Below are 12,721 nucleotides of genomic sequence, written 5' to 3' on the forward strand. Positions count from 1 at the left end.
TTAACTCACTGAAACTCCCTGAAACTAACATTCAAAGAAGATATTGTGTACACTCTTCATTAATAAAACTGCACTGTTTTTCTGCTTTAGGGCATTTGCAGAGGTAAAAAGAAGAAAAACTTGACACGCATACAGTTTCTAATAAGTTACACCCTATTACTATGGATACCACAAATATTTGCTGTTCTCTTACTACTAAACACTCTCTCTTTCACCACCACTAGAGGGTGTAGGCGCTGCACTGTTGACCCAACAGAGCCCAAGCAACATATTGAAAGGCTGCAGCATTTTCAACGACCCTCATGGTACCAACCAGGCTTTATCTTTGTTTTATATCTAAATTATTCATTTGCAATATAAAATAAATGCTGCTGCTGCTTCTCACAAATTATTATTAAAATTAAGACTGCAATATCACAGAATACAGAGGCTTTCTTGTGGTAGCAATATCACAAGGAATGTGTTAGAGCGGCGCCCTCTGCTGATGTAACAAATCAACATAGAAACCCCAGTTATTCTGTATATTTCTGCAATTTTTGACTGTGCAGAGCTCCATATTTTCATAAATTTTTATTGATATTAATTCTAGGCTATAATACATTACATGCTGTGAGCAGGAATGCTTCCTGTGTGCTGTAACTATGTCTAAAGTGGTTCCCATCAGGGTGGCTTTTGGTACCCAGGATGCTGACTATTAGACAGAGATGGATTAAGTTAAATTACACTTTAATGATCACTCAACCAAAGTGGTATAACAGCTCGAGCAACAACATCACTCAGCCAAAATAACAACAACAACAAAAAAAGGACAAATAGTTTGAAATATCACCTCACATAACACTTACTGAACAGCATCAACATTACAGCTGCACATCACTGTCAGGGAGCCACACACAAACACACCCATCCAGACAAAATGAAGCTCATGCACGATTAAACTCAGCCGCACTGCAATATGGGTCACCTGGCACAGCGGCGTGCACGGTTTAGTCTGCGTGACTAGTGCCTGCCTGCATGCCAAACAGAGGCACAGACACACGGTGAGATACAGGAGCAGGATTGACAGAGAGATAGCTTAACTGGAGATCTCTGGCTCTCACACAGTGTTCCTGCACTTTATGAGTACTTAAGTTTGAGAGTGGAATTGTGTGCGCGTGCGTGTGTGTCGTGTCTGTGTGTGCATTTGTGGAGCAACTAAGGTCCTCTGGGGGAGAAGAAATACTCAGATTGGTGTGACGCAGAGATCCTGGCTCACACACACGCACACAGCCGCCCACACACACACACACACACACACACACACACACACACACACATAGAGGCTTAAAAATGGGGATTATGAGCTATATTTGTAGGTGTGAATGGAGAGCAATAATTTCTTCTCCATGCAGTCTCTCTCTCTCCTCTGTTTTATGTGATCTGAAAAGTGAGCGCTTTCCTTTGATGTGATCCTGTGTGTTTTCCATTGCGCTCTCTCTTGTGGCTCCTGGAGCTTGTTGGCCCTATTCACTGGGCTCCGTAATTAGCTGCTAATTATCCCAGGACCTCGTCAAGTCTCTTTGGGCTCCGCGGCTGAGCCTCCTCCTCACACAGGTTGGCATGGTGACCGTAGGGGATGGGACCTGCATGGAGGAGGCCACCAAAAGGACTGCAGCAGCTTCACTCCTGCTGAGGGGGAGTGAGAGGGACTTTTTTTTTTCACTCACCAAAGGACAAAGAGAGAGAGAAGAGTGGGGGGAAATTAACTGTATGATGGCTGGTTCCCTCGTATGTTTGACCGACATGTCCATTATTACATCTGTCCATGACCCAGAGACACAGCTTTTATCCCTTCAACCCAAATCCTTTCATCCCTCATCCCTCACTCCTTGACCCTCATCCCTTCACCCTCATCCTTTCATTTTCCACCCTTCATCTCTCACCCTAGATCCACTCATCACTCAACTATCAACCATTCATCCCTCAGTCCTCATCCTTTCACCCCTCACCCTTCATCTAATTATTTCTTGACCCTAATTTCTTCATTCTCTGTCCCTCTACCCTCATCCTTTCATCCCTCACCCGTCATCCAGTCATCATTTAAACTTCATCCCTCATCCCTTTGACCCTGGACCCTACAACCCTTTATACCTCAGCCTACATCCCTCTGCCCTAAATCCTCATCCTTTCACTTCTCACCCTTCATCCATTCATCCCTCTTCCTTCATCCCTTCAATGCTCATCCATTCATCCCTTGACCCTCCTCCTTTCATTCCTCACCTTCATCCACTCATCCCTCTACCTTCATCCCTTCAGCACTCATCCTTTCACCCATTAACCCTCATCCATTCACCCATTAACCCTCATCCATTCACCCATTAACCCTCATCCTTTCCTGTAGACTGGTAATCCACCATATGCATTAAACTAACTCTGTATCATCATGGTGTTGGTCAGTGAAACTCATGAGTGCTGTTTCACTCTGACTGCATGAACTCACATTATGGGAAAGTTCTGACCTCTCTTGCAACTTCCATGCTGATTTAGACTCCTCTGGCAGTGCCGGGCCCTTCCCATTTCCTGTTTATGGTGTCATGGAAACAGGCCATACTCCCTTCCTCTGCTTTTGCACCATAACATAAAAAATGTACCCAGCATCTCGCACAGAGCCACAGTCTCATACCTCAGCAGGCACCAGATCTGCAGCTGTGACGCTGTGTCGTCTGAGACCAGAATTAGAACCTTCAATGACGAATACACAGAGACGGCCGGCGGAAAATTACAGATTTATAGCAACATTTATCATCAAGGTTCTCGTATAAATCACCTCCTAAAATGCCCTAATTCAAAGGCACCTCCAATTTCCCTTAGTTGCTAGGCAACCGCAGAGCGCCACAGCGATGCTCAGAGTTAAAGGCTGGCAGCCCAGTGGTGTAAAGAGGATTGTTGGGTGAATCACTGTCTTTTATAGCTCTGAGGTTCCATTACATGGCCAGCTGACGGCAACAATGATACACTATCACCGGAGAGTAATTACACAGACTGCTGGTCCCTCTGCTGCATCCACAAGCAAATTATGTTAATCGAATGGTTGCAGTGGGCCTTGTACTATTTGTCCACTACCAATGGACAAGTACTTAAAGATCATTATATTCCAAAGAGATCAAACAACATATGGTAATTTATTTTTCAGTGCCAGCATAATATTTGATATCTTTATTTCCCCCTGTCCATCAGTGCCTATGAAATCTATTTAAAGTCTGCATGCCATGTGTTATGTTTAATATTGATCTGTATCTCTATTTGGGTCTCATTTCTTTAAAGCTGTTCTCTACTCAGGGTCTGATTAACCCACTATGGGTTCCTGGTAGAAAACTTAGATTTTGGACCGCTTGTGACCCCCTGTTTCTCCTTCTCTCCTGACATTTAATTTGTCACCAACTAAAAGCATAGTGCAGACAGCATTGTATTTCACCTGCAGAGTAATCAACAAGTACTACCCGTGCTTGGTTTTCTCACAATTTCATTTAGGGTTATGCATGATGCAAACACAATTAAATAAAACATTAGGGGCCCTGAGGCAGTTGCCAGTGCTACCTGTTTGGTAATTCAGCTTTGATTGTATTATATGTGCCTGCATGTTGTTTTTTATTTTTTTAAATTTTTTTTTAAATTCTCAACATCAACCTCCTTCCCACAGACTGCAGATGAAAATTTGCAATTTGATTTTATTAAAAGAAAAACAAAACAAAAAACTGGATCACAGCCACAGTAGACAATTTTTGTGGCCTTGAGACTGATAAAAATACAGGCCTACTCTATTTTTGATGGCTCCACAGCAGGTTGCACAGAGCAGATCGAGTTCTCCTGCTAACAGGCACAGTATAGCCTATGATGTAATTATGAGTAACCAGTTACATGTAACTAGTTACTGTAATTAAATAACAAAATTAATAATTAATAGTAATTACAATCAGTTACAGTTATTGAAAAAAAACTAGCGTACTTAAAATACAGTTACTAATCAAAATGTTAGTGATTACAAATTAGTTATTTTTATATCCTTTTTTTGATATACAGGAATACTTTCTCTTGGCACATTTTTAGAAATATTCAGGTCCTTTATTGGAGTTAAAGTACTGACACCACACTGTATAAATACTCTGTAAAAAGTTTAAGCACTGCATTAAAAACTTTACTTAAGTAAAAGTAAGTAAAGTATTCAGGGAGAAGTACATCAAGTATTAAAAGTAAAAGTACCAAAATGCAGACAATAACCCAAACAAACAAAACCATCCAAAAAAAAGAAGAAAAAAGAAAGGAAAAAACCTTTTTTGTTTATTTTTAAATAGTAGAAAAAACACCCTAAAAACTACTAATTCTAAATTATTAGAAGTTTTGATAAAACCCACACCCAAATGACTCAAACTTATTCAAATCAATGGTCAATCAAAAACCACTGTCAAAACTAAAAATTATTTAAAATAAATGTTTATCAAAATAGTTAGCAATGTTTTTCTGTCTGTTTGGTAATTTAATTTATGAAAAAACATATTTTGTAAACTCTTCTAACGTTTTTTTATATGAAAACCTTAATCTGTGAGGTAACCAAAGCTGTCAGATAAATGTAGTGAAGAAAAAAAGTTCAATATTTTATCAATATTTTCCTCTGAAATTTTGTGTAAAAGTATGAAGTGACATGAAAATAAAAATACTCCAGTAAAGTACAAAAGAAGTACAAAAAAAATGGTACTTTAGTGCAGTACTAGAGTAGATTTACTTAGATACATTCCACCACTGCATAGCTGGATTTTTATGAACTTTTTACGTACTTATTCGGTAAAAACGCGAATATCAGGAGTTCTGGCCAATCAGAGGCCGAGTGGGGCGGGCCATTCCTTCGACGCGCGCGGTGGAAATGTACCCTCCAACCCCTTTCAGTCAAGATGGCGGAGAAAATTACGTATTAATTCATCTTGGGACGTGCCCAGCTTTCATGGACAATCACATATCGGTTATGGGATCAATGTGCAGATTCTCCGGGTCACAATGGGGCCAAACGTTTCTTCGGTCGTCAGTGTGGAGCCTCAGTGAAGGCCTAAATGTGGCAGACGGTAAGACTTGTTGATTTTAGCCAAGACGATTTCCGTTAAACTTGCGGCCTCTACCGGCCGTTAAGGAGAGAGAGGTCAGCTGTCAACGACGGCATGAAACAGGCAATTAAACCGTTTTGTCAACCACAAGAGCTCCTTGACAGACCCAAAGACATAATTACGGCAAGATTCTGCAGCCATGAGAGCTGCTCTGTGATGCATTTCTATAATGCTTTGAGCTAAATGCTAACGCCAACATGCTAACATTTGCTATGTAGCACTAAATAAACAGGAAGCTCTGCTGAGGCCGAAAGCCTTCCTTTTTTTGGTCACCCTAATTAGGATATCTGTCCCAAATTTCATGGTAGGGCTGCACAATATGAAAAGAATCATATTGCAATTACTTTGGCAGATATGGGTGGTAATATGATGATAATGTGATTTTAGTTTGGGTCTGTACCAAACAAGCATGTTCTCATGTCTGTATTCCAGACTGTGGAATATGATTTTGTTGGTCTTGGCACCGCAATGCTTCATCTATTAACCCTTTAAACCCTGAGCAAATTGGCCACATACTCAACACGGGAAGAAAGGGAACAGGAAACTATCTTGGAATGTGAATAAAAATTATAATTTTTATTTAATTAAATAATATTTAAATACTTCATGATGATAATTAGATTCCATTTAGAATTCCATTTTTTTCTGCATTACCTAGACATTTTCCCTTGCTTTTTCAAGATAATTTTAAAAATGTACTAATTTCATGCAATTTGTGGAATGTTTCTTACGAAGTTGCTTAAGTTTTCCACTGTGTTTCGAAAGAAATTGCACCCTTTTGCTAAGGGTTCAGAGGTTTAAATAAAAATATAAATAAAAAGCAACCGCTCAACAAATTCAGTATGATTCATCCTCTGTGGGACTATGGATATCTGCGCAAACTTTTTCAGCAATCAATTTGATAGCGTTTGAGATATGTCGACTCAGACCAAAGTGGCGGACTGACTGACAGACTGACCTTGCCATAGAGCCATGTCTCACACACATGAATTCCACACATAATCATATTCATGATGCACATTTTTGTGCAAATCCTTTTTAAACACTCTCACTGAAACCATCATTCCACTCAAGATTACATGGATTGAGGATGGTGAATGTAAAACCGCAGAATTTCAGATACTTGAAACTGTGTGGCCTCGTGTGTTTTGCCTGTGTGTGTGTTCATTTGTGTTACATGTCAATTACAGGCTCACATTCCTGAGGTCTATACTGTCGCTGTGGGCGCCTCGCGTATGACTTGTTGAATCTGGACAAAACAAAGACTGCAGTATGACTGCAGAGATTCCCTGCGTGTGACCTCACGCTCTGTGGGACAGCTCTCTGTTACAGAACAAACAGCTCATCTCTAACACTCTCCTAATGCACAGCCATCTGACGGTGGTTAAATGTCACACGTAGATACTTTTGCAAAGGAAAGCAACAATATGGGAGGAGTTTGCTGTAAAAAAAAAAAAACTGGCCGGATTGTAACAAAGTGTAGCTTCCAACAGCCCAACAATCATCTTAGTGTACTTTGGCAAGTATCTCTCCATCCTACCCAGCTGGTTCAGCAAGCAGTTAGAAACAAACAGTGAGAATTATTTTAACCATGGTTTGATGATGTCTGCATTCCTTCTGTGCCCGTCCTGCTCTGCAACGCCAGCCTCCTGCCACAGTAGAGTGACACGGGTGGATTGAAGCCAGATATGTCAGCTCATTATTAACACCTTGTCCGCCAACTCTCTCTGCAGCTCTGGCTTCCTGTGTGTGGGGGCTGTTATTGTGTGTGTTAAGGAGACTGTGGGACGACTTCCAGTTGAAAGATGCCTCCATGCTCGGCCTCCTCGTCTGGGGATTATAGCTGCCTGAGGAAAGCTGTGCAGAGCCGCATGGAAGTGAAGGTATAAGCGTGCATCAATCTTTTCAGTCTGATACCTTTTAGCACTTGTTACTTGTAGTCTGTCCCCGAGAAATCACTTGCTGTTTGTAACAGAGGTGGGGACTTGGACTCAGGTCCAGCATGAGTCACATGACAATGGACTTGACAAAAACAAAAACAAATTGCAACTCTACTTGGTCTTTAACACCAGTGACTTGTCACTTCACTTGTACTTGAGCCTTTTGACTGGACTGCTTAAAGGGGCACTGCTGATTTTCAACCACCTTTGTATCACAATGATGTGGGTAGTATGTGTAATGGATCTGTGTTAAACTCACCTCCATCAAACCACTGCCCTGATGTCTTCACTCTTGTCCAAGTGGACTCTGCTGGGTGATGCAAAGGGTGTGATTTGGTGGAGTTTGGCTAGCTCTAGGACTGTTGCTTCAAACTACAGGCTGTACATCCGCATGTTTGTATTGCCCACCACCCATGCAGCCATCACGGACAAAAAGAGCATAAAAGCAGATTAAGAGACTGACCCACACATCCCCTCTCTCTTTACTCTCTCTCTCTCTCTCTCTCTCTCTCTCTCTCTCTCTCTCTCTCTCTCTCTCTCTCAATTCAGTTCAGTGTAGGAAAATCAAAATGTCATGGTTCTTACTTATTATCTTATAAGGGTTTTACTTATTAAATTTGATGTTTTTTACTTATTCTCTACATATTTTTTCTAAGATCCATTCAGTCAAACTGTAAAGCACTTTGGTTTGCATTTGATTTGTTTGAAAGGTGCTATATTAAAAATATTGACTATAATCAAACAGTATTGCCAAAGCACATTTTAACAGTTGTTTTAAACAGTGAACAGCCTAATTCTGTCCTATGATGTTTTCAGGAACAGATTTTAGTGCTCTGTTTAGCTGAAATAGCAAAAGTTTGTCAACAGGAAGTGGGTACCATACTGTTTTCTACACAGAGAAAATGGAAAATGTGAAAATACTGATATTAAACAGTAAAACTAAGCAGCACTGATCAAATATGAAACCAAAATTTGTTACTGAGTTGCCTCGAATGTTTTCAGAGACACGTTTTAGCTCACCGTTTAACTATGATTTGGGATTGTTTGGTGTGGCGCAGTGAATTCTGGTGGTTGTGGATTTTTCTACCTCTGGTCATTTGGCACCAATTTTAAAAGTATTTGTGTCTATCTGCTGCATACACAGCCTAGATTTACAAAATAACATCTTTTCAGCAGTGAAATATGTCTTTAATTCCTCCGATCTACTTAGTTTAAACCAGTATGAAAGCATCCAATCAAGCTGAAGGGAAGAACCATGAAGAATTTAAGTTGCGTAACCAAGGGCCATTTGGAAAAAATGATGCCAAAGATAGTTTCATTTGCATACAAAAACTGCAGCGGTCAAGAAATTATGACTTTCAGCATGCAAGGGGTCGAAAATTACAGACGGAGAAAATGTAAATAAAGTAAATTTAACATGTTTAAAGGGCATGGTGTTTGGTACAGAGTGCTTTATGACTTGTTCATGACGTGGAACTTTAGCACTTAACTTGAGACTTGCCTGTCTTAACTTGAGACTTGCCTGTCTTAACTTGAGAGCAAAGACTCGAGGCTTACTTGTAACTTGTAAAACAATGATTTTGTACCACCTCTGGTTTGTCACAGGTTTAAACAACCACACGTAGAGACCATATTTCTGCTGCACTGACTTCTTAGGGTTTTTTTTTTACATTTCCTCTTTTAGATGTCGACAGCTTCCACTTGAGCGTGTGTGTGGCTGTGTTGTTTGTGTGTACATCTGTGTGCACTTCCTGCTCTCTGACGGCGCTGTGATAGGAATATCCTCCAACTGGGCCAGCGAGCGGTTAAGCCAGGCCCTCCTTTCCCCTCTCTCTCTCTCTCTCTACACTAACATATTTTCAGACTGTTTTACGGCACATCTCACATTTCTGGCTCCTTATTTACTGCACAGAAGTTGCCAGATGTGATGGCGGCTGAGGAGAGGGAGAGAAAGAGGTGAGAGGCAGACAGAGACAGAAAAAGACAGTGTGTGATGGGTAGTGATGAAAATGGAGGGAGGGGTATGACTGTATGTGTTTCGGATGCTGTTCATAGCGCAAGAGCCATTAGCAGTAAACAGAGAGAGAGAAAGAGAGTCAGCGAGGTGGGGAAATGAACAATGGAGGGGAAATGGTCAGTAATCGGTAGTGTTAGCTGTCAGCCTGCACTGCAACAGCCTGTCTGGAGCTCATTATAGGTAAATTCATTTAGCTTAGGGGCCGAGGCCGAATGTGCACGAGTGTTTGAGGAAGCGCGTCTCTCTGTGCGTGTGTGTGTGTGTGACCAGAAAAAGACAGCTGAATGGCTGCAAGTGTGCATATGTTTTGGTGTTGTGTTCCTCTTCCTCTAGCTTCTTTTGGAAACCTGTTTGCTGTTTGTTGTCTTTGTTTGGAATCTGAATAACAAAATATACAGATATTTGGCAGCTAAATGCATTGCCATTCACTGGAGATCTACTGTTTTGCCAAGTCTTTCACACTGGTAGATTGAGCTCCAGAATTTAACACTTGATAAAGTCTACTGTGATATTGATTGGAAAAAAGATTTTCATGTAAAATTTGATTTTTGGAAACATTTAGAAACTATTTCAAAATTAGATTAATATCCTAGAGGTCCAGACTGTAGGATTTTAGGGGGATATATTGTGATATAATGTAGTAAGTATGTTTTCTTTAAGAATTGTTGGGTTTTTGTTACCTAAGAGTGAGCTGTTTATATCTACATAGGGAGCGGGTCCTTATCAAAGGAGATTGCCATGTTTTACTGCAATGTTTCTACTAGTGTTGGGTACCGAATCCCAGTACCGATATGGCAACAGTTGCTAAATGACCAGTACTTAGCAGACTGAATCATATGGCATAAGAATGTGCAATCAAGAAAAACTGAGCGAGCGTGTATGTCTGCTGGTGTGTGCTGTTGACAGCGATGGCGAGGATGCAGCGGCCGGAGCAGAGAGTTTGAAGTTGTAGCAGTGCAGCGTGCGCACAGTTTAGGCTGTTTGTCAGTGACTAAATTCTACAGCTCTTCAACACCCAGGACAAGCCCCAATGTTATGCTTGTCACCTGCTGATTAAAGTGTTAAAGGGTTAGCACTGAAGTTAGCAAGCATTTAGCTTCCCAGGGATGTTAAGGTGGACCAGCTGTTCTCACTGTAGTGACAGTCTCAGCCACTCCTAAACAGAAAATAAAGAAAGGTCTGGCTGCTGAGTCTCTCCTGAGTTAGTGAGCCAATTACAGATACCAAATCAAAATTCATTTACTGTTTGTAGTCCTGTAACTGTTATTAGTTATTAGGTTAGTAGGGGTTAAATTATGGTAGTTAGGTTCGGTTTTGGTGAATTTGTTAATAATGCTCTGTATTTATCCATATTTCTATAACTATACTGTAACAATTTCAAGTTAAAACTTTCTTTTGCAATAAAAAAAAAGCTACTCTTTAGCATCATTTTCAGTTTTGTGCTTTTTTAAAGTATCGGTGTAGGCATTGTTTAGGCACCTGTATCATTGTAAAAGTATCTTTTGTTTGTTTTTTTTAATCAGAAACAATACCCAAGCCTTGTTTCTACTGAAGCCCAGAACAGACAAACTAAACACTGGCTCTGTTTTGTTTTCACATCAGAAACCGTAATTAGCAGCTTTTCAACGATGAAAGTGTTTAAAAAACACTAATTTATTTATTTTTAAAGGTAAAACATCTTTATTCTGTGTTTTTACCAGCTTAAATCACTGACTCAGTTTCTTTAGGAGAGTAAGAGACCTCTGTGTGTCTGCAGGCAAAACAATGGTATTACAACTGCAGAGTCTGTCACGTGATGCCCAAAAATAGTTTTCCCCACAAACTTACATTGGAAAAGAGGTGTATATAAATTATTGGATAAGTTGTTTTGAGCATCACAGCCCCTCCAAAATGAGACGTTTCCTTATCAGGATTTAAACTTTCAGTCTGATAACATTTGGAAAGTCTAGAAGAGATGCAAAATTAAATAAGTTTATCCCTATTCAAGTCAGCAAAGCGCTGAAGCGGAAGTAGCCGGCTCGGCCAGTGCAAGTCTCCATAGTGCTTGTTTTATTGCACCCATAACACTGAATCAGCAGCAATCATCCAGGTAATTTTATACCATGGAAATAGAGCTATTTTGGCTTCATGTGCCACTGAGCAATTTTTAAAGGATTGAGCCCTGCCTCAGATGCTGTATACAAGTCTCTGAATACATCCATGATTAGCAGGTGCCATTGGGGTAACACAGATTTGTAACATGAAACTGCTTTCTTCAGTTTTTTTAAAGTTCATTTGTTTTTGAGAGGATGAGACTTCTGTGGAAAATCTGCTCACAGTAAAAATGTCCTGGACACTGAAGGAATTCCAACTGGGAGAACTTTCAGCTGGTTGCAATCTGCAAACCTCACTGCTAGATGCCACTGAATCCTCCTAAATCCTACACGCCGCTCCTTTATTATGCAGATCTTATTCTCAACACAATTTGTTGTGTATCTATGCATATGTTGTTTTTTTTGTATGTATCCATCTCCGGGGTCCCTTGTCATGTAAGTGTAATGATGATTAAGCATTGACTCTGCATTAGTTCAAAGTGGGGGAAAAAAGAGGAAAGAGGCTCTGAGAAAGACGGAAGAAGTTGAAAGAAGAGTGCAAAAATAGTTACTAAAGTGTAAACCAATCTCGAGGGAGAGAGACAGAGAGAGCGATTATGTTTGTGTGTGTATGTGTTTGTGAGTGAGAGAGAGAGTGTGTGTGCTTGCGTGCTTGTGTGTGTGTGTGTGTGTGCGCACGTGTGTGTGTGTGCATGCGTGCGTGTGTGAGGTCTGCGCAGAGAGACGGAGCTTGCCGTCTGGAAAACAGCATCTTTCCCTCCACTCTGCTCCTCCCCTCTTCCCTCTCGGCATCTCTCCCACGCTCCAGAGCTCAGCCTTCAGCTCCCCGGATCCTCCCAAATTCTCCCGAGGTACAGCCTGTTTGTGTGTGTGTGTGTGCGTGTGTGTGTGTGTGTGTGTGTGCCTGTGTGTAAATGTGCATCGAAGCCTGCGTGTGTGTGCAAGTACTTGACGCTGTGCTCAGTACTTTCCGTGTGTTTTTCTCTCTCTCTCTCTCTCTCTCTCTCCCTGCAGCTGAGGTGGGCGTGTGGAGCCTCTGACCCTCTCTCGCCCACTCTCTTTCTCTGTCTCTCCCTCTTTGCTGCAGCTACAGGGGGCTATGGATGGACTGCGTTTACCTCCACTCATCGAGGAGGCTTTGGACTCTACAGGTCTGTGCAGCTGTTTTTGTCAGTGTGTTTGCGTCCGCGTTTCTGTGCAGTCGGCTATTTTTAGCACGGCACTACGGATCAGATACGATCAGCAAGAAAAGGTAGCGGGGTCGATGTTTATCTGTGCCGAGAAAGAGTGTTTACTCCCAAAGTGAGGGATGGGGTGGTGAACTGAGGAGGCGGAGGAGCTGGAGAGAGGTGGTCAGGTGGTAGGAGGTGGGGAGATGATTGTGGAAGCCTGTCTTTATTAGGAGCTGTAGTCGAGCTGACAGACAGTGGTCGTTACTGTCAGCCATGGCATCTGTGGACATTTTGATGGAGGCGACATGCTGCCAGGTAATAATAGATGGCTGGCAACCAGAGGCAATAATGTAGTCATTAGTCTGGG

The 12,721-nt window shown here is 41.4% G+C and overlaps 1 protein-coding gene across 10 annotated transcripts in view; it reads left to right on the forward strand.

The window, feature by feature from the left end:
- The first annotated feature begins 4,959 nt into the window (after positions 1–4,959).
- ccdc136b (coiled-coil domain containing 136b) overlaps positions 4,960–12,721 on the forward strand; it is a 36,854-nt gene continuing 29,092 nt past the window's right edge. The window contains exons 1-2 of one of the 10 annotated variants that reach the window (XM_088080414.1): positions 4,960–5,093; positions 6,866–7,015. Coding sequence is in view for 6 of the 10 variants with exons in the window: in XM_088080408.1 (XP_087936534.1) it covers positions 11,875–12,033; positions 12,270–12,333 (223 nt within the window). In the remaining 4 variants the exon portion in view is untranslated. Of the gene's footprint in view, positions 5,094–6,865; positions 7,016–8,929; positions 9,029–9,399; positions 12,034–12,196; positions 12,334–12,512; positions 12,670–12,721 lie in introns of those variants that run through there. The other 9 variants (XM_088080411.1, XM_088080410.1, XM_088080408.1 and 6 more) reach the window with 9 other exon arrangements.

The sequence above is a fragment of the Plectropomus leopardus genome, chromosome 7 (assembly GCF_026936395.1).
Source record: "Plectropomus leopardus strain MGB_pleo_1.0 chromosome 7, ASM2693639v1, whole genome shotgun sequence".
Classification (NCBI taxonomy): Eukaryota; Metazoa; Chordata; class Actinopteri; order Perciformes; family Serranidae; genus Plectropomus; species Plectropomus leopardus.